Here is a 21,335-nt window from a genome sequence, read left to right on the forward strand (position 1 = left end):
TTTCTGGCAGTGAAGGAGCAGGAAATTCAGAGTTACCTGAATTCAGAAAAGGTGCTGCAGGTTTTAGGAGGAGGCAGAAGGAGGTGGAAGCAATCAATGGGAGGACTATAAAATCCCATTATGCTGTTGCTTTGCAGAACAGGTAATTACAGGTAAAGGTCATCTTTAGGAAATGAAAATGATTAAATGATTGACCAGGGTGTGTTTGCCAGTAGCCTGGCTGAGCTCAGGGCAGAAGCAAAGCTTTGTGTGCAATATTGTTACAGGATTTTAAACGTGAAGTCTATGGTATGATTGTTCTGATTGCTAATGAAACACATCCTAATTATTAAACAGGGTGTGGAAATTCTGTGCACAGTCTAAGTGGAAAAATAATATTTACTGCTAAGGATGGGAGTTGCAAGCATGGAGGGGTTTTACTTGAACAATTTGGAAATGTCTGGGGAGGTGTGTTTGGCTGGGGTGGCTGTTCTGTGCTGCACTGGGGTTTTTTTGGTCTTTTGTTTGGTTTTTAAATTGTTGGTTTTGTAAGCATTTGTATTTTCTTAACCACATTTGCACTGATGTGAGTGAAGTATTTCATCTGCTGTATAATATGGTGAAAGATACTTCCTCTGAAAATTACTTCTTGTCAATTCTGCAACATTTCCTCCTGATCAGGAACGATTACTATGTCCGGTGAGTGCCAGCTGCCAGGCTGGGATTTTGGGGACAAGAGTAGAAATGAAGACCCTGGTAAACTGATTTGCTCAGGCCTAAAAAGTCAATCTGAGACTGCTGTGTTATCTTTTTGCTCCATGTTAGTATTAAAAAGATCTTGGTGAATGTAATAGTGTTTATTTCAAAGACTTGAAGCTTAGTCTTACACCCTCATCCCAAAAACCTCTTAAATAAGACACATCTTTATTCAAGTTTGATACCTTCATTGCTTCAAAGAACATGAAAGTTGTACAACTGATAATTGAAAATCCTCCCACGTGCCCTGGATCTGGTCTTTTCAGTGTAAAATCTCTTATGTGCAGCACAGTGTCTTAGCAAGGTCAAGGTGCCACATCAAAATATTTACAAATAAGAATTTGATACTTCTGGCAGTTGTAGAATTCAGATATTAGGAGTTAATTGCCCCCTTCCCCAGCCCCATCAAGGCTTGTTCATGTTCTCATTGTCTTGTAAATGTTTCCTGTTTTAGACCTCAGTATTACAAGATCATAGAAGAGTGTGTGTCACAGATAGTGCTGCACTGCAGTGGCATGGACCCAGATTTTAAATACAGAGGAAGGATGGACATTAATTTTACACATCTTATTGGTTTGTACTCTTTAAGCAGTTTTACCTTGTTTTTGTTTGTGTTCTTCTGTCTAGACTTTTTTTTTGTCTAGGTGTTTTTGCCTTTAGTTTTTCTCAGTTGAATCTTTCTCCTTTCAATAACTTTCTCCTGTTCTAAAGGTTAATGTCTTATATTTCATCATGATACAGTCCTTCAAGGGGGGAATTCTTGTTTTAAAAAAGGGAAAATTAAGATATACTCTACCTTGAAAAACAGGCCTTGAAAGATAAGGAAAATGATGAGCTTGACTGTGAGTTTTTTCAGTGTTCTGGAAATACTTTTGTAAGCTACAGGTGTACTTGTGGAGGCCAGATGCTGTAGCCATTAATGAAATGAGGCAGGGTCAAAAACAGAAGTGCCTGTTGCTTTTCTGTCATGGGCTCTCAGGGTAATTATGGTTGGAAGCACCTCAGAGCTGGCATGTTTGACTTGTGTTTGGTATTTTATTTAAATTCTAGATGCGTGCGTGGACAAAGCTAAAGTAGAAGAGAGTGAAAAGAAAGCAGCAGAATTTTCCAGAAAGGTAAGTGCTGCTCTTGGTGTGGAACAGAATCCTGACAGGAGCACAGCTGGTTTCCAGCTAAAACTGGGAAACAGTGGCTCTCACAGGGAGGATGTGCTTTCAGGTTTGAAGCTCTGTGGTTCTGTGTGGGAAAGGCTCAGATGTAGTTGAGTCTGAAATCAAAAGCAGCTGAGTAGCATTACCTGTGCATCTCTTCAGTTGTGTTCCTCTACTGTAGATAACTGATGGGAAAAATTCTACTTGTTGCTCTTCTGTGCTGAAATAATCATAATTAAATAATTTAAGTGCAGGTACAAGCCTTAAAAAAAATGAATGGATGTGCTATATTAGCTGCAGTAGTACTGAAGCTTGTGTGTTATGGAGGTGTGTATTGAAATCATTCAAAATTCTGATTTTTTGCTGGTTTGGTCTAAGAAAGCATTTTCAGGCCAAATGGTAGAACATGTTCTTGAGCATGATGATTGCAGATTTCATTGTTAATTTAATTTTAATTTAAGCTTGCTGCAATAGATGTGTACTTGAGTTTGGTTTGATAAGTCTGCAGTGTTCCCTTGGAGAGAAAAGCCTGTACTGAGTAGCTGGATCTGGGTGGCTCTCTGCCATTGACTTATTGACAGAAGAAATTGTGGTACTCAAAGTGAACGTGTTAGAAAAATGCTGCTCAAAGAGTTAAAAGTGCATCAATTGCTCCAGCTCTGATTTTCAAAGAATTCTTGCCAATAGAGGCTCTGGTGTGGCCATAACTGGACAAACTCTCCTGTCCTGCTTAAATCATTACAGTTTGATGAAGAGTTCACAGCTCGACAAGAGGCACAAGCAGAGCTGCAGAAAAGAGAAGAGAAAATCAAAGAACTCGAATCAGAAGTCAAACAGCTCCGGACCCAGGTAATAAAACTGTATCCCATTAACTTCCACAGCTGAGCTGGTTGTTTTTGAGGAGGAGGAGTTGAAAAGCAATTGCCCTGGAGTAACTTGTCTCTCTGGAGTTTGGAATGTGTGCATTGATTTGTTTTGCAGCCAGCATAAGTTACTAAGGATAGTTAATGGAGGTAATGTTTTTCAAATAGTAATATATTCACCCTGTCACAGGCCTGCTTTATTGACAAAGTGTTCCTTAGGCTATAAAAATCTTGCATCCAGCCTGATTTTTATTTTTTTTTTTCCTGCAGGTATTTGTTTATGCTTTCACATTGCTGCTTCTGTATATTTTGCAGAAGGTTTTTGTTTTGGAAGTGTTTATTTTAAGGCTTCTGATTTTATATGTATTTTTTACTCTTACACGTCATATATTTATATGTACACTTTTTTATTTTTTACACCAGCTTTGGGTTTTAGACAGGTCATTTATACCTTTTAGGAACTAGCAGATATCATGATTAAGTGCTTTTGCCTCAGTCTGGCTTATTTTGTACTCCTTCAACACTAGGCAAGGTCTGCCTGTTGCCTCTTTTTGTCTTTATTTTGCTGTATTAATGCCTGTGATATCACTTCCTAATTGGACACTAAGCTGGAGACACAGACACTCCTGTTGTTACTTCCTTCTTGCCAATTTTCATGTTTGCTACAAATTCCTACAAACCAGTGTTAAGTGAAATTTGACAGTCTGTTTTAATGAGTTCCAGCAATTGTCGCATTATCACCTGTGGGCCAAAGAAATACATGCCTTGTGCAAGTAAAAAATGTACTTTTAGTCAAATTAATTGTTAATCCTGTTTTATTGATTCTACCACAGTTCAGATTATCCAGACATGACAAGGCATTCATAGTAATGCTGGCCACTGGTTAATTAACCATGTAATTCTAGTATCTGTTCCCTTTTCTAGTGTTATGTTCCCCACAGAATATGGTGACACTTATTTCTAGCTGCACTCTGCTGATTTGATTTGCTGCTGTTTCTCTTCCTTATTAATTAGTAAGAACTTACTAGAATGGACATTGTGATTGTTCTTTCTTCCTCTGATCAAAGCAGCACCCTCAGATGTCAGAGACAGCAGGATGGGATTGTTGCACACCCTTCACCCCTCTAGATGTCAGAATAGTTATGAACAACTGTGCTCCTGTCACCTCTTGCACTGCAATAGCTGCTCCACTGATTGCTGGGGAGAATTTTCCAGCAGCAGATGAGTGTTGTTAAAATTGAGCGTGGTTATTCTCATCTCTGATGCCCCAGCTTGCCGGGGTGTCCTAAGTGGGATAAATGTTTTGTGCATTGGTAAGAAATAAAATGCTGTTCTGTTCACTTAAATGTTACTGCTACTATTAAATTTTCTTTAAAATTGAAACAATTTGTTTTTATAACAATGCTAGGTTATTCAGTTTACTTGGCAGCTTTATGGTACGTGGTATAATCTATTGTTATTGTTTCTCATTTAAATGGGAGAACGGTTGCATTTCTCGCTTTCTTGAGGTTGAACCAACCATCCTGTTGGTTCAGATTTGTATTGAGCTGCCTCCTGTCACTGATGAAGAGAATTCCCCTTTTGTGTTTCAGGGTCCAGGCCTGACAGAAGTCCCAGCAATACCTCCAGCCCTCCCAAGTGACAATGCCCTGCCATCTCCAGCGCCTTCACTCCCTGGTGGAGCCATCCCTCCTCCACCTCCCCTCCCTGGTGGAGGAGCCATCCCTCCTCCACCTCCCCTCCCTGGTGGAACAGCAATTCCTCCTCCTCCTCCCCTGCCAGGTGGACCCACAATTCCTCCTCCTCCTCCCTTGCCAGGTGGAGCAGTAATTCCTCCCCCACCTCCATTACCTGGTGCATCGCTTCCTCCTCCTCCTCCTCCTCTGCCCGGGGGAGCCATCCCACCTCCCCCTCCCCTGCCCGGTGTGCCCCCAGCACCTCCTCTGCCCGGGGGAGCAGGGCCTCCTCCTCCTCCTCCTCTGCCTGGAGGAGCAGGGCCTCCTCCTCCTCCTCCTCTACCTGGGGGAGCAGGGCCTCCTCCTCCTCCTCCTCTGCCTGGGGGAGCAATCCCTCCACCGCCGCCTTTTGGGGGGCCCCCGATGCCCCCCCCTCTCGGAGGGGTCCCCTTTGCTCCCTTCCCCATGGTGCCAGCCTTGCCACACGGGATGAAGGAGAAGAAGAAGTATAAGCTGGAAGTGTCGATGAAGAGAATCAACTGGTCAAAGGTAGGACAGGAGGTGTGGGGATGATGTTCCTTCCTCTCCTTCCCTTCACTGTGCCCTTGGTACCGTGTGATGATGGATTTTTAAATGAGGTTCATCCTGGCAGAACTTGTCCCAGGAACCAAATTCCAATAGTTTGTGCATCCAAGTGCAGTGAACATGAAGTGCAGCTTTGCATCAAGTTGTATGTAAATATATATTTATCTCCAAACTGTTCTAAAGCAGCTTTCACACATACCTAACAAAACAAACCAACTTAAGCTTTGTCAATTTGTGATATTTAATGTAGCTATGAGTTTAGAGATTGCTGATATCAGGCCTTAATATTACTTGATTATTCATCCCAGATATTTATTGGTTGTTCTCAATTAGTGATGTGCTGGAGCAGGGCTGTGGCCACTGGGAGGAGCCATGGGACTGCTCAAGGGAAAGGTTTGGGCACCATGAGCTTCCAGAGTCTTAGCATGGTTGTATTTAATCACATTTCATCTTAAAAACCATCTTAAAATGTAAAAACTACTTGAGCAGTAAAGTGCAAGCACAACCTGATTTGCAAGCTAACCCTTAAAGCTGTTCTCAGTTACTTACTTCTGAAAATATCCAGTCCTTCTCTAACAGGAGAAGTTATGCCAACATCCAGGTGTGTGCTGGGGTGTGTTGATTTAAAACCCCTTTTTGATCAGTGCTCCTTCCACATAAAGGAAATAAATGTGGGGTATTACATAATTGCATTTGCTATCAAGACTAAATCATTGCATTCCAAAGTTGGTAATTTTTTAGTGGTATAAAATATGACAGATACGTTGATGTTTGGTGTAGGAAAAAGTACTGAAATCATCAGGGCAAATGGAAGGAGGACTTTTATATATTCCACGCTGTGTGGTTCCTCTAAATTCTGAATAGTCAAAAGGCTCTTTCTTTGAGGTAACAAAACAGCAGAATAATCACACCAATTTTGGAAGAGGAATCCAGCAGGTTGAGAGAGAGCCTGCGTGGAAATGCACGGCATGCCAATTTATCGTTCTTTTGGCAGAAGAATTAATGCTTCAATGATTTCAAATGATTTCAAAATATTTGGAGATGTGCTAAAACAATCTGAAAGTGTATCTGGCGGTCGTAGTTTAAAAATAGGCTTTCCATATATTTAACTAGAATGATATAAAACAGCCAGCCATGGTTTTAGAGTATTAATTTAAATAAATTTAAAAATCAGTTTGAAAATCTTTACTTTTTCTGTAGTTCTTATAAAATAATCTGCATCAAAGGATAAGTGATAAATTTCCTTCTTGTGGGAGGAGGAATTAAGAATCTTGGGGAGAAGAGACTGGATCAGGATGCACTGCAGGAGTTTTGTAACTGTGGGACATAGACTGCTGTCCTGTAAACATAGAGAAAAGCAAGCTTTTATTGTATAATACATACTGTAATTGCAGCCAATTTGGTTGTGATCAGTTCCATTGGGGAGTTTATAGGAATAATTTCTAAAGTGTCTCAGTGAATGCTGGCTGTGACAATGGGAAGGAACTGCAGATGGACGCTTTGCTTAAGTGCTCTGGGAACGGTGCCAGAGATCTCCTGCCTACTGAGAAAGTGGAAAGTCTGTTTGATCATCACTTTTAAGGAGCCATCATTTGAGGAATAAAATTCTTACTGTTTAATTTAGTCCCTTTTGCTGTAACTATCTTCCCCATTAGTGCTGGATTAAGGTAGTTTTTTAAAATGTCTTCCCTGGAGCTGCTGGTAAAGCCGGGCTGAAAGGTGGAGGGAGCAGGGTGTTGCAGGGAAATAATGCAATATTATTGCTAAATACTGCATGCCATCTGAATTGGCCCTTGGAAATTACTTGGCATTTCAACAAACTTAGAAACAATAGTTAATAATGTGTTCAAAGCTGTTGGAGGAATATAGTTTGAAAACAGAATAGCAGTTCTGAGTCATACATGAAGAGTCAAGTTGTCTTTCAGCTTCTAGATTGCAGAACATTTTCCTCTTCCAATCTGGCCAACAGGGAGCTCATCCCCATGGACAGTTCATTTCCTGGTGCTGAAGAGTTTGGGAACTCTTTAAAAAGTAATCAAGAGAGAGCTTAGGACACTTTCAAAGCCAGCTGCTGGTATTGGTTCTGTTTGGAAAACAAGAAAGCAGGGAGAGAACATCCCAGAACGGGGCTGAACTTCATTCAGCCCAGTTCTCACAGAAATTCTGGAGCATTTGTTTGAACTTGGCTGTTGAGAACGCTCCTTTTTGACTCTGGAGATGCTGTTTTTCTTTCAGATTGAACCTCAAGAAATAGGAGAAAACAGCTTTTGGGTAAAAGCTGAAGAAGATAAATTTGAAGACCCGGAGCTGTTTGCAAAATTGGCACTTACCTTTGGAACCCAAATGAAAGGTACATTCTTACTTTACTCTTTATTGTGCTTTTATTAAGTTTAAAACTGCAATGGCAGTTTCCTTTATGCTTTGTGCAATAGCATGGAATTCATATGATGGTTTTATAGCAGGAAGATGATTTAAAACATATATTAAGGATAACAGTCTATTACAAGAATTGTTCCTCCTTCACTTTCCACTTCACAGCATGAGGGGAGGAACCTTTTTCCAATAATACCTTTTAAAAGTGTTCTGTATGTTGCAGACAGATGTGAGTTTTCTGCTTATGAAATTATAATTAAATTTAAATTCTGATCCTAAAACCATGTTTATTTGCATTATTATTCCTAGCTGAGAATTTCTGGAATAAGAACAGCACTTCTTACTAATACAGTGTTAAAGAAGAATAACTCAGGAAGGGCTCCCAGAGGACTGTAATGAACTATTTCTTGAGTAGTTTCCTTGAATTATTTCTGAATGTGTTTTTTTTTTTGCTGTGTTCTTTTGAAACATCTTCAAAGATTTGGTCTGGCTGTGTTTTTCATAAGATAGATTCCTATTCCTTACAGTAGTCAGTGAATTTAAACCATTAGAATTCTCCTTTTGCAGCACACCTTTGGACCACTTTCTGGTCTAAATGTTCAGCTATCCATGTAGTAATTCAAAAGCCTCCTTTGGAGTAATTTAACATTCTTTTCCATGCCTGAGTTGGATTGACTTTTGGTTCCTAGCACTGCAGGGAGGCTAAAATGATGTGGAGTTGGTCACTTGGTTTGGTGTGACAGGAAGATCTTCAAGGGAAAGAAGCAGCAGATGACAGAATGGCACAAACCCCTTCTTAATGGAAAGGACAAGCTTCTGCCTTGAGCTGGATTCTTTCATCAGAAATCTGAAGAAATGTTTCAAAATTCCTGAAAAGCTGCTTCATTAAAAATGCTGAAAAAACCCCTTGAAATGTTGACGTAGCTGACAGTCTCCAACGAGAAGAGGGTCTTGTTGACATGAGTTGCACAGTTGTAAAGCAGGAACTACAGAAACTCCTCAAATAGCTTAGTGTACTGTAGCCTTGCAGATATTTTTCCTTGTGTAGTTCTCAGTTAATAGTTAATGTAGCAAATAAGATGCCACAGCAAAGGATGCACATGAGAAATGCTGCTGCATGCTACTCAGGGTATGAAAATCTCACTTGGCTGACTCCTGCAGAATGACAGGAGTTCAAGTCTGAGTTCAAGGGTTTATTTCAACTTGAAAACCTACTAGAAGTCAAAAAGGCTCTTGGAGCATTTGGTTGCAGCACAGACCCCAAGAACTGTGTGCCAGATGTGGCTTTTTTCCTGCAGCTGCCACCTGCAAAGGGAAACATGGAATGATGTTCACTGGTCTCCCTCCCCTTTTACCTTAATACTTATTTCAGGCATCTTATAAATATTACTTTATTAATAATACTTATTAATACCCAAATTCTTATTTCAAGCACCATCTGGGATCAGATTTCTCTCTTGCTTTAGTCCCATTTCAGGAGGTTGTCTCTGAGTGCATTATAGGAGAGTGATCAAAAGCCAAACAAATGCATGTGATGTTTTCTCAAGAGCACAGTCAGTGTGGAAAACAAACAAAGGGATGAGTGGAAGCAAACTGACAATTGCCAAAAGCAGTTGGGATGACTTAGTGTTTACTGTCTTGTGTTCTGTGGAATTTTGGAATGCCAGTGGGAATGGTAGCTAAAGTAAAAGAAATGGTAGAGTAGACATTTATTACAAAATTTTAATTCCTTGTAAATTGCCACACTGAAATTTGATTAAACCTCTGAATTATATTCATGATTATTTGGTACAATGAAAAAAAACACTTGGATTTTTCTCATTTAACGTAGTTTTATTTTAGGATACTCCAAAGATGACTTAATGTTGGTTTTCACTAAGCTGTGAGCTGCCTTGCTGTGTGTTGTAGAGGAATGCAGCCAGAGCTGAAGGGAAGTGGTACTTTTGGGGGAGAAATGTTATTATGAAGTTGAACAATATTTTTTGCATGCTATATTATTAATCCAGTGTGGTTATACATCTCAGGAAACCTGGGCTACAGCTTCTTGATGGAGTTGGGGGTGTCTGTGATTTAATTCAGTATGATGTCCTAAAACCCTCAGCAACTGAAATTAAGTTGAAACTATCAGTGTTCTTGTCAAGAACCAACTTAAGCCTTTGAAATCATTTAAGCAGGTCATGTTATGTCAAGCACTCTTTTACCAAGCTTTGCTTTTGTCCCTTAACTGATGTGAGATTTTCTCTCTGACCACCAGTGGCAGGGAGAGCACCAGCAGCGCTGTCATGTCTTCAGTGCTCGGTGGAATATGACATCAAAAAGCTCCTACTGAATTTCTGGGATGTTGAATCTGTGTAGATTTGAATGCCAAAGTGTCTCTAAAGGCTGCAGTGCTGTGACTCTGCAGACAGGTTGTGACACATCCCATTCTCAGGACTGTGACAATACTCACTGCTGGGCCTGCTGCTATCAAAACCATTTCTCACTGTTTGATTGATGGTCTAATTGCAAAACACTGCAAAGCAAGTTAATGCCTTCTCCCTAAAGGATCATGTTAATTTCTGGCTCTTGTAATTTAGGTTGTGTATTTTGCCAGTCAAGAATGATAGTAGTGCTCTGAAGAAATTAATTATGTGTACAGTAGGTCTGTAAAGGTAGTAATTAGTACATAATAGTCTGTAACTACTGGGATTGTTCCAATACAGAATTCATTATCCATCCAACTTGCCTCAAGGGAAAACTTCTCCATCAGGGTTCTGTTGCTTTACAATTAGTCTTTTAAAATACAATTCAACAATCATTTTCATATGTTTTCAAAACTGAAGTGAGGTCTTAATAGCTGAGTTGTGTTTTTCACACTATGGGAATTTGAGTGGGAAGGGACAAGGGAGAAGACAAACTTCCATATAAGCTGCAATTGAACAAAACGTGAAAAAATGTTCAGGTTTTGATTTTTACATGTGTAATGTATAGAAATCATGTGTGTGATGTATATACAAGGTATATAAATAATATATAATAGGCCAGTGCACCGTTAAACTTGAAGGAAAACCCTGCATTCACTTGCATTTGGGACTTGTAAATACAAAGAGCAGCAATTGGAACTTTTACAGAGTGGCTTTGAATTTGCTATGCTGAGAAGCCCAGATGTAATTCATCAGAGAACCTGAACATTTGCAAGCTTTCAGTGGATCCAGCTGTGGCCAGATGTCCTTGAAGACAGCTTTATTTGTAGGTGTGAGGCAGCAGGACTGAGTTTAAGGCAGGAATCTGGGGTGTTCAGCACGTCCAGCTCAGCACCTACGCTGCTTTGCCAACAGAAAAAGGAACTAAAACCTCTGAACTCATCAGGAATTTGCTTCAGGATTGCAAACTGCAGGTGGCTCCCTTGGTCTGCTGATTATCCAGGCTGAGTTTGTTCTGTTCCTTTCCCTCCTCAGCCTCTCCTTTGTGGAAGGGTGGGAATCCAGCCCGGAGGAGAATCAGCTTTGCAGCTCAGGGTCACCCAGTGCTGGGTGGCAGAGGAGTTTCATTTCCTTGGGTTCCCAGGTCATTGCTCTTCATTTGTTTCACACACAAGTGCAGCAGATTGGTTTGTTCTCATCTTTGGATGTGTTTGAAATTGTTGTTTTCCAGCAACAGCATAAATTCCCCTACCATAAAGGAGTGAATTATTAGTTTACTATTTTTTACTTTCTTTTTCTTCTCCACTGGATTTATCCAGTAGGTAAACTCTCAAACTCAAGGGTGAGAAAAGCTTTGCATGGTTTAAATAAACTGTTGCCTGAAGCTATTACCATCTAACATAGATTTATATATGTGCATCTCTGTATTTTGATATATTTTATATATTTTTTTTTAATTCTTAAATGATCTTAGAGTTATTTTAGAGTCCAAGTCTTACTTCAAGAGCGTCAGGACCCAGTTCATTCATCATGGGACAAAAGGACTGATATGAGTGTAGTGTTCAGAAGGGTCTAAAAGAAAGCAAAAGTTTCAATTAAGTGGGTAAAGATTGTAAATATGAATTCTTAATTTTTATTTCAAATAGCATTTTAATGCACTCACCTTTCGATAACTTAATTTCTATGTCAAAGGTAATTTGTGGTATGGAATCACTAAGAAAACATAATTTATTTGGAGAAAACATACTGTGTAAAATACATGTCCTGTTGGTGTGACCTACTAACTGTAGTTGTTTTCATCATCTGACAGTGAATGAAGAATATCCCAAATTAAAAATCTATTTCTACTTTTTCAGAAGTCAGGCTCAGTGTCAGCTGTGCTATTGTCATTTATTATGTTCTTTTCCTGTAAAAATCTTATCTAAATGCCACTTTCAGAATGCTCATGCTTAGGGTTGGACAGAGGCAGGAATTTCCCTGCAGGTCTCAGGCTGTGGCACACTGAGTGTCTCTTAGGACTCTGCTTTTTTAAAAAGCTTTGTGGTAACTTCATTAGGAGGAAAAATCAAGAGGGATGGATCAGATAAATGCAATTTTCCTATCCAGTTTGTAATTCCTGGAGCTTCCTTTATATCTGCAGCAGAATTAGGATTTTTTCAGGGCATTGTTGTTCCATAAGAGGGCTCTGAAAGAGAAGTTTGGACATTTATCTTAACCAGGATTACGTAAGGAATTGCAATAATTGCACTTTAGGAAATCAAACACAAGCAGGCTGGGTGAGAATTCAGTTGTATTCAGATGAAGACAGGTGGGAAATGGTTTGAGGTCTGGGCTGTTTGAAGGCTGCTGTCATTATTCATGGATTGCTTGGAGGTACAGCATAATGTATTCCACACAATTGTGCAGCAGTGGAGTTCAATTCCAGAATCCTCGTTCTGTTCTCAATCCAGGGCACACCCTCAGCTGTGGGGGCCATTCCTTCAGTTTTAGTTTAATTGCCAGTGCTTAACCCTTCTGGAACGTCCCTGGGACAGGTGAGAGTTCCCTGCTGGAGACTGGAGGAGCAAGGATGGGAAATGAGGAATCCTGCTGGTTGCTGAGGGACTGGAGTAGTTCTGCAGGTACAAACTGATTATCCAGCTGCCTTTTCAGTGCCACAAACTGAGATTGGAGGGGCTCTCGTGTGTGTCTGTGCCTGCTGCAAGGCCATCTTCTGCTGAAGAAATCTCTGGCACTGAAAAACTTGTAACAAAGCCCCTGCTGCTCAGATTTTCTGCTAGTTGTAATTAGTAATTTCGTCAAAATGCTTCACCAGAAGAATTTAAGGAGAATTTAAATAGAATTGGAGTGGGGACAGACATGTATTGTCTAAAAAAAGTCTGTGTATTTAAAACAATGTTGTGGCTGAGTTGTTTTAGTTATCATGTGTTATATTTTAGATGGTTGCTTACAGAATTCATGTATTCATTTGTTATACCTGAGCTCTCAGAACATGAAAATCCTGAAGAGGAAAGATGAAAGAGCAGTTGTGACTATAAAATCCAAGGCAAGCTGAACTTGCAAAGGCATTTTTCCTACAAAGGAAGTTGGGTCAGTGGGTTTGTGCCAACGTTTCAGGTGTTGGAGGTTCCTGTTAGAGAAGTGCAAGAATCACTTCTGGTGACACACAGACAAATGTTCATTCCCCAGATCCCAGAGGTGAGGGATTCCAGCCTGCTGCATGGTAACTCTGCCAGCAGTGAGTACCTTCTGCACCTCCTCCATGCCTCGTTTTTCTGAGGAGCTGGAGCTTTTGTGTGTGTGTGAGCTTGCTAAAAGCCAGCAGGGAAGGAAGGCAGGCAGCTCTGCATTCCCAACTGGCTGATTGAGGCTCGGTGATGCAGTGCTCAAATCAAGCCCAGCACATTTAACGAGGAGCTGAGGACAGAGACACATGTACTGGCACTGCAGAGACAGGGATTGTGTACAAAGACTAATTAGCATGAAATATGAATACATTCATGAAGTAGTCTTGATCTATAATGCTCTTACAGAGACTATCTTTTTTCTATGAATTCGATGAAAAAGAAATTCAGAAGTTGAATTGAAAAAAGAATCTGTGTTGAACTGCAAAAAGAAATGGGGTTTGTTTGTTTTTAAACAACTAGAAATCTATATTCCTGGAATAAAACCCCTTCTGTATGAATAAATAAAGAGATTAGACTGAGAAGAATGCTTTCTGTAATGTCAAAACAGAAAGAATAACCTGCAAAAGATGTTCCTCTTCAAGTGTGCAACTGTGTTTTTCATAGGAATTTAGGTTAGGTGTTCTGAAAATCTTTTTAATATGAATCTAGTTACCCTCAACATGAGGTGTTCAAGGCCAGGTTGGATGGAGCTCTGAACAACCCTATGGAAGGTGTCCCTGCCCATGGCAGGGGGTGGAACAAGATGGTCTTGAAGGTCCCTTCCAACCCAAACCATTCTGTGATTATCTGATTAAATCACTCCATGGATGTGGCAGCAGCCCTTTGTTCAATGAACTGTTAGGATCACCCACTGTGGCAATTTTCCTCAAATGTGGTTTCTGTTTCACGTGCAAGAATTGATATCTGTAAAGGTACATAAAATACCCTGATGATGAGTTGGAGGGCAGTGGCTTGTCAGTTCTAGGTCTGTGTTCAGTAGTTTTGTGCAGAGTGGTTTTAAAACAATTCTGATGTGTTTGTAGCTGTGGATACATTTTCTGGCAGCTTCCTGAGTGTTGGTGAAGGAAACTCCAGCTGAGTGTTCCAGTGCAGGTTCTTCAGCCAAGCATTTGCTGGGAATTTGTGACCCAAGTGAAGTAAGGAGAGAATAAAAAAGTCTGGAGGGAAAGGATGGAGAGCAGACCAGCTCCTTACCAGGACAGTTGGTGCTGACTATTAAATAGATTATGTACCAATATTTCACTCTCCTGAAAGTTTCCAGTGGAGTTCTAGGAATAACAATGTATTTGCTTAAATAAATAAAACCCCACCATAAACAAAACCGTGGTTATAAGCAAAATTTATGGTCTTACTTGTAAAATAGTTCTTTCAAGGCTGTATTAAAGAGGTATCCACATCCTACACTTCCTCCTAAATCTACTTTCTATCAAAAGAAATAGAATGTGGATTTTTTTCCTGCAGAAGCATAAACTGACAAAATGTGTTTGATTCATGGGCTGGTTCCAGTTGCTCACTGTGCTGACCTGCAGTGATTGTGTTTGTAGAAAAACGATGCTCTCTCCATGGATTTTATGTTTTATGTGCAGAACTGTTTTTCCTTTCCTATTGCTGACCAAAAAACCCCCAGAAATGTGTCATCAGCTCTTGACATGGAACATTTCTCTGAGTGATAGTTGCTTCACCTGTACTGCTGTTCCAGGATGCTTTGGAGAGAATATCTGCTATATTGCAAGAATTTCTGCCATTTATAGTAGAGCAAGGATAATTCTGTTACCTACAGGAATAAAGGTTCTTTGGAGAAAGAGACATTCAAAAGTTATCTAAAGGATTAAAAGTTAACAATCATGCTATTAAGTTTCTGAATTCATTGAGAAATTGAAAATACTAGGTACATAGGCATTAGTACAGATAATAAAGTATCAGCTTTTTGAATTACTTATTAATAATCTCAAATGGTTGTAAAGCTATAATTACAACTCTCTATATACTGTGTGACTGTTGTGTGTCTGGTGCAGTGTGGGAAACTGAAATGTCTCTGAAACTTCTTCCTTTCAGGTGCTTTATTCTGTTTTGTAACGTGGGAATGTAATTATTGCATAATACTACTACAGAAGAAATTCCCACTGTGAAAAGGCTGTGGCTTAAAGGCTTTCTAAAAGCAAAAAGTCCACACGGTAAAAGTCAGTGTGGAATTATCATTAAGTTGCATATTCTGAGTGGGAGTGCCTGTGGAGTAAATGTCAAGGTTTTCTTGGACACTTTTTTTGTTCTTTCATTGAAGACTTGGATCATTAGCACAGAGACATTGCCCTCTTAATGAATCACTTTAGCCATGTTTTGTTTGTGTTGGTGATGTGAAAGGTAAGAGCAGAGCACAGGTTCCAGAATTCAGCATGTCCAGTGCATCCTGCGTGTGCAGAACGAGCTGAGCTGAGCAGGGGCTGATGCTGCTGCTGAAGGTGACAGACTGGGAGCTCTGTGCTCTGCACTATTTTTAGTCTGCTACAATGCAAGCAGCTTAATTTGGTACCCTGGAGGTCCCCTAAGACTAATGCTGGAATGTGGCAGTAATTTATCTTGTGTGTCTGAAGGCAGATAATCATTGCCTGCGTGTTCTCTGGGCACCTGGCTGTGCTCAGGACACTTTGGGATGCTCAGACCCCAGGAAAGCTTTCCCAAGGTGAATCTGAGGTGCTGGGAACACACCCAATCATCCAAGGCTGACTTCAGGCTCCTTGAGCCCTGGATTTCATCTTCAGCATCTTGCTGAGAGCAGATACTCAGTCAAAAGAGTAAATACATGCTAATATATATTAAATGTCTGCTGCTTGATGTACACAGAATCGATGAAACAGAAATACTTCTCAGCTGCCAGCAGCTGATGTTTTTTCAAAGCCAGAGGTCACATCTTTACACGTAATAACGTCTTTGTTGTTTTTTTGTCTTCAGTGAACTCAGGATCTTTCAGCATTTATAACCTGTGCCACTGCACTTCTCTGTATTTCAAACAGATGTGTTGTTTTGCAGAGTTTTAACCCTGCTGCTCCTGGCCATCCTGGTTTGCTGCCTCCTTTTTCTCTCATTGAAAGTCCCATTAATAGCTAATTTATATTTATTTCTCTGTCCTTGCAAATACTCTGTCCAGAGGGGCAGAACCAAATTTTTCATGAGACACGGTAACACATCCAGCTGGCCATCACCCAAAAAATACCTGGGGGTCCACCCCATTTACAGAGGGGCACTCGCAGCCCTGGCTGTCACCCAACACCTCTTGCTGTTGGTTTTTGGAGTGCCAGAACAATTCCAGTGTCCCAGGATATTGGAGCTGTTGGGATGATGCTGTTAGTGATGGGGAGAAGGGGCAGTGCATCCTCCTTGTGCCAGTGTGGGGGCTCTTCCAGAGCAGCCTCAGCACGCTCCTGTCTCGTTAAGGACTTTTGGATTTGGAAAATTGATGAGAGGGAGGCAGTTTTCTCTTGTTTGGTCTCTGTTATTTATTCTTTTCTTATCAGCATTACAAGGTACAAGGAGCTATGTGCACTATGATAGAAAAGGGTAAAATGGCTAACAAAGATCTTCAAGGTCTTTTATATGTTCATTTACCCAATTAACAGGTGCCAACCAAATTATTTTTCTTAGTGACCCAATGACCCAACACCTGTGTGCTGCACTATGATATTTTCTATCCAATCACTCACTACTACCCAAAAACCCCCAGGAGAAGAACATGAAGAAGAAAGAAGAAGGACAAGAGACAACACCCTAAATCCTCCATCTTGTCTCCTGTTCTCTAAACTACTTTTTCACCCAGTGATTTAAGAAACTTTCTAATCTACACACTTACACTTTTAGCTTTTACTATCTAACTTTAACATATGTTTTCATGTATCACCATGAAAACATGCTCATGAATTTCATATTATACAGAATTCAGTGTTTCTTTGGATCCTAGAACTAAGTATTAGAAACAAGGGCACACACTCTATATCTCAGACTCCAACACACTCCTGGTCCCACATCCCTGGTGGATGCTGAGGCTCCAGGCTCTGCTCCTGGTGGATGCTGAGGCTCCAGGCTCTGCTCCCTGAGGATGCTGAGGCTCCAGGCTCTGCTCCCTGAGGATGCTGAGGCTCCAGGCTCTGCTCCCTGAGGATGCTGAGGCTCCAGGCTCTGCTCCCTGAGGATGCTGAGGCTCCAGGCTCTGCTCCCTGAGGATGCTGAGGCTCCAGGCTCTGCTCCCTGAGGATGCTGAGGCTCCAGGCTCTGCTCCCTGAGGATGCTGAGGCTCCAAGCTCTGCTCCTGGTGGATGCTGAGGCTCCAGGCTCTGCTCCTGGTGGATGCTGAGGCTCCAGGCTCTGGTTCTGGTGGATGCTGAGGCTCCAAGCTCTGCTCCCTGAGGATGCTGAGGCTCCAAGCTCTGCTCCTGGTGGATGCTGAGGCTCCAGGCTCTGCTCCTGGTGGATGCTGAGGCTCCAAGCTCTGGTTCTGGTGGATGCTCAGGATCCAGGCTCTGCTCCTGGTGGATGCTGAGGCTCCAGGCTCTGCTCCCTGAGGATGCTGAGGCTCCAAGCTCTGCTCCTGATGGATGCTGAGGCTCCAGGCTCTGGTGCTGGTGGATGCTGAGGCTCCAGGCTCTGCTCCCTGAGGATGCTGAGGCTCCAAGCTCTGGTTCCTGAGGATGCTGAGGCTCCAGGCTCTGCTCCCTGAGGATGCTGAGGCTCCAGGCTCTGCTCCCTGAGGATGCTGAGGCTCCAGGCTCTGCTCCCTGAGGATGCTGAGGCTCCAGGCTCTGCTCCCTGAGGATGCTGAGGCTCCAGGCTCTGCTCCCTGAGGATGCTGAGGCTCCAGGCTCTGCTCCCTGAGGATGCTGAGGCTCCAGGCTCTGCTCCCTGAGGATGCTGAGGCTCCAAGCTCTGCTCCCTGGGGCTGCCATGCAGCTCCTGGGCTCTGTTTGGTACCATCCAGCACAGAGCCTGTTCAAACATCTGTTTGTGGAGGATTAATTTCCCAACATTTTATCCTTTTTTCTATTGATTGGCCATCAAAGCTGTGCTTACCACTCAACCTCATGGGGCACGGACTTTTACTGCTGAAATTAATGGAATCTATTAAGACAGATAATTTCCCAATTATTTTTAATATGAGCCTTTTAGCCTGTGAAGTTCTGCTTTGGCCCTGATGGCTATGAAAGCATTTTGATTTCTCTGGTTTTCATATAATAATAAATACCAGCTAATCTCAGTATTTTTATTTTTTACTGTAAATGGGAGAATAGAGTTCTTTTAACTAACCATAAAATCAAATTTCTTGTGTACTAAGTCAATGGAAATGGAACATTGTGTGTTTGATTGTAGGGCAGGGTGTATAACCAGGGTGGGCTGCATTACACTAAAAAGTCAAGCAGTTTGGAATTCAATATGTGTAAGTATTTTGCATAAATGTTTCTTTAAAGACTTGATAGAGAAATAAAAATAAGAAAGAGAGGAATACTAAAATTGGACATGTATACTTTAATTAGTGTTTCATTATTTAATCAGCATTGTTAAATGGCAGATATCAGTAATAGAAAAAATCAGTTTATCACTTGATTTTTACTGAGATTTTAGTGTGTTCCATTAAACACCAACATCTAATTAACTTTATAAAATGATTCTGGAATCTTAGGCTCTTCATAATTTGGGAAGTTCCTTTGGGAAATGTGATTCCTATAAGTTTGTTTGTTTGTGAAGGTGGTGAGCCTTTTATGGGCTTCATCAAGGGGAACAGTAGGTGAACAAATAATTTAAAAGATCTCTATTTATTAGGCTTCTCATAGTAATAAAAGAAAATGAGCTTGGTAGAATCTTGCTAAAATATGACAGCAGTTTAATGACTCTTTTTTCCCCAAGTCATGATATTTTATTTTTTTCTTTTTTTACGTTTGAAAAGTGTATGGATAAGAAACACATCAGGATCCAGGAAATAATTACAGCTGTCCTGTCTGCTTGTGGCCTGATGTCAGAGGCAAAAATGTAACTGGGCCATGTGGCTGTTTAAATTAGAAATGCTATTATGGGCAGCATTTTATTTACACAGGCAAACATCTTCTGTCTCCCACAGCACAAATTCCTCTGGGAGTTTAAAATGCAGGGACCCATGGCCTCGCTCAGGTGCTGATGTTGGGGCTGTGCAAACCTCACCACACCCCAGCATCAGCAAATCCTGGGAGCTGCTTCCAGCCCCTCCAATCTTGGAGATGTTGGCACAGGGACAAAAGGAGTCCACAGTCCTGAGGCTTTCTTCCATTTCAATATTCATGGAGAAAATGGGAGAGGTCATGGAAAAGGCTACTGGGTTTTATTTCAGCTTCTTACAGCACATCTCCAACTCAGTAAATGAGGCCCACGGAGGATATTTTCAGTTTAATCCTTGTTTGCCTGCTGTTGTTTGATTTCTAATGTTCATCTCTATTTTCTGTGTGTGTATTTTGTGTGTCATGAATTTTTAATATTTGCTTCCTGTCCCACAGCAAAAGCAGCATCTTTCACACTCAATAGGAAAGGGGCAAAATGAGTTGTGAAATTGGGTGTGTTTGGGGTTTTTTTGGTGTGTGTGGGGAGGGGTTTTTTGGCTGTTGAGTTGTTTCCTTTCTTTGGATTTTCTTGTGGCCCAGGCATCTCCTTGGAGCTGTTGATAGAAGGCTGAAAGCCATCCCAGTACAGAGTGGGTAATTAAATCCCTTTTAGCTGTACAACTTCGCTGCACAGATTCTTGCTAGAGGTTGACAATTAGACTATTTACAACCGTTTTAGGGCAACTTTAACAGAGCAAGGAATATTTCATGTGAAATGAATCGTAGTCATTAAATGTGGTGGTCAAATAAAGCAGCAATCAATTATAAGAACAATTAATAGGAATACAGATCCCCTGTTACTTTTTTTTGCAAAACTAATTTGTAAAACTAAGTTACGATCTTTTTTATTCTTCCACAGAGCATAATTTGTTGGGTTGATGCCACTTCCTTCAGCTTGATTACATTAATTAGGCAAAAAACATACAAAATTGCAAGAGGTTCCATGTTTTTTTCCTCCCTGTTTTATTTTTTTCATCTTGAGAGCTCAGTCTAAGATTTGCTTTTAGATCAATTGCTTGCTTTGTAATAATTCTTTTTTTATTGCTGTACCAGGTATTGAGCTCTTCTGATTGCAGAAAGGACAGTGACAGCAGGAGTGCTTAATTAATTTTGCTTCAGGAATTGGTAACTGAATGATTTTAGGTGAACTGAAAAATGCCAGGTGGCACTGGGAATAAACATGAGATCCCACAGCTGCTGCCTGAATTGACAGGAGGCGTGGCTGACATCTGCTGATGCTCTTGCATTTCTCTGGGTATTTGGGGAAACTGCTGGTTGTCAGAGTTAGAGCCCAAATGACAGAGTGAAAGCTGTGAGTGAGTTTGGATAAACCACCTTGATGTGGGTTCATGAATTGCCTGGAGTGTTCTGCAGGATCTGCTGTGATCCAGGACCCTCTGTGGCTTCAGCTTGGAGAACTGTGCCAGTGTCTCCTCTGAATATTCTGTGTGCCAGTGTCTGAATATTCTGTGTGCCAGTGTCTCTGAATATTCTGTGTGCCAGTGTCTCCTCAGAATATTCTGTGTGCCAGTGTCTCCTCTGAATATTCTGTGTGCCAGTGTGTCCTCTGAATATTCTGTGTGTCAGTGTCTCTGAATATTCTGTGTGCCAGTGTCTCCTCTGAATATTCTGTGTGCCAGTGTCTCCTCTGAATATTCTGTGTGTCAGTGACTCCTCTGAATATTGTGTGCCAGTGTCTCCTCTGAATATTCTGTGTGCCAGTGTCTCCTGAATATTCTGTGTGCCAGTGTCTCCTCTGAATATTCTGTGTGCCAGTGTCTCCTCTGAATATTCTGTGTGCCAGTGTCTCTGAATATTCTGTGTGCCATGGGCAGGGAGCTCCTCCTCGGTCACTGCTCTGGGAGCTTGCTCTGTTGCTTTCTCCTTGCTGCCAGCATCAGGGCTCTGCTCCTCCAGGTGACAAAGGACAGGAGCAGAGGAAAGGGAGGTTTGGATTACATACCTGGAAAAATGTCTCCACAGAAAGGGCTGCCAGGCACTCACACGAGCTGCCCAGGGAAGTTGGCATCCTGGAGGTGTTCAGAGCTCGTGGATGTGGTGCTTGAGCCCATGGTTCAGTGCTGAACGTGCTGGTGCTGAGCTGCTGGATGGATCTTAGAGGGCTTTTCCAACCTGAACAGCTCCATGGACACGTTTGCTGGTGATCCACAGGTTGTTGATGTGGTTTGAGCTGGGCACACAAAGGTTGTCAGAGCTTGTGCTGCTGCCTGCAGCCCCAGCTGGGCCAT

At 41.4% G+C, this 21,335-nt stretch overlaps 1 protein-coding gene across 1 annotated transcript in view; it reads left to right on the plus strand.

The window, feature by feature from the left end:
- Positions 1-21,335, plus strand: part of DIAPH2 (diaphanous related formin 2) — a 184,671-nt gene that overhangs the window by 33,933 nt on the left and 129,403 nt on the right. The window contains exons 13-18 of the mRNA XM_058848183.1: positions 562-678; positions 1,190-1,308; positions 1,786-1,850; positions 2,631-2,735; positions 4,342-4,974; positions 7,246-7,360. Coding sequence (XP_058704166.1) covers positions 562-678; positions 1,190-1,308; positions 1,786-1,850; positions 2,631-2,735; positions 4,342-4,974; positions 7,246-7,360 — 1,154 coding nt within the window. The remainder of the gene's footprint in view (positions 1-561; positions 679-1,189; positions 1,309-1,785; positions 1,851-2,630; positions 2,736-4,341; positions 4,975-7,245; positions 7,361-21,335) is intronic.

This window comes from Poecile atricapillus, chromosome 12 (genome assembly GCF_030490865.1).
Source record: "Poecile atricapillus isolate bPoeAtr1 chromosome 12, bPoeAtr1.hap1, whole genome shotgun sequence".
In the NCBI taxonomy this organism is placed as follows: Eukaryota; Metazoa; Chordata; class Aves; order Passeriformes; family Paridae; genus Poecile; species Poecile atricapillus.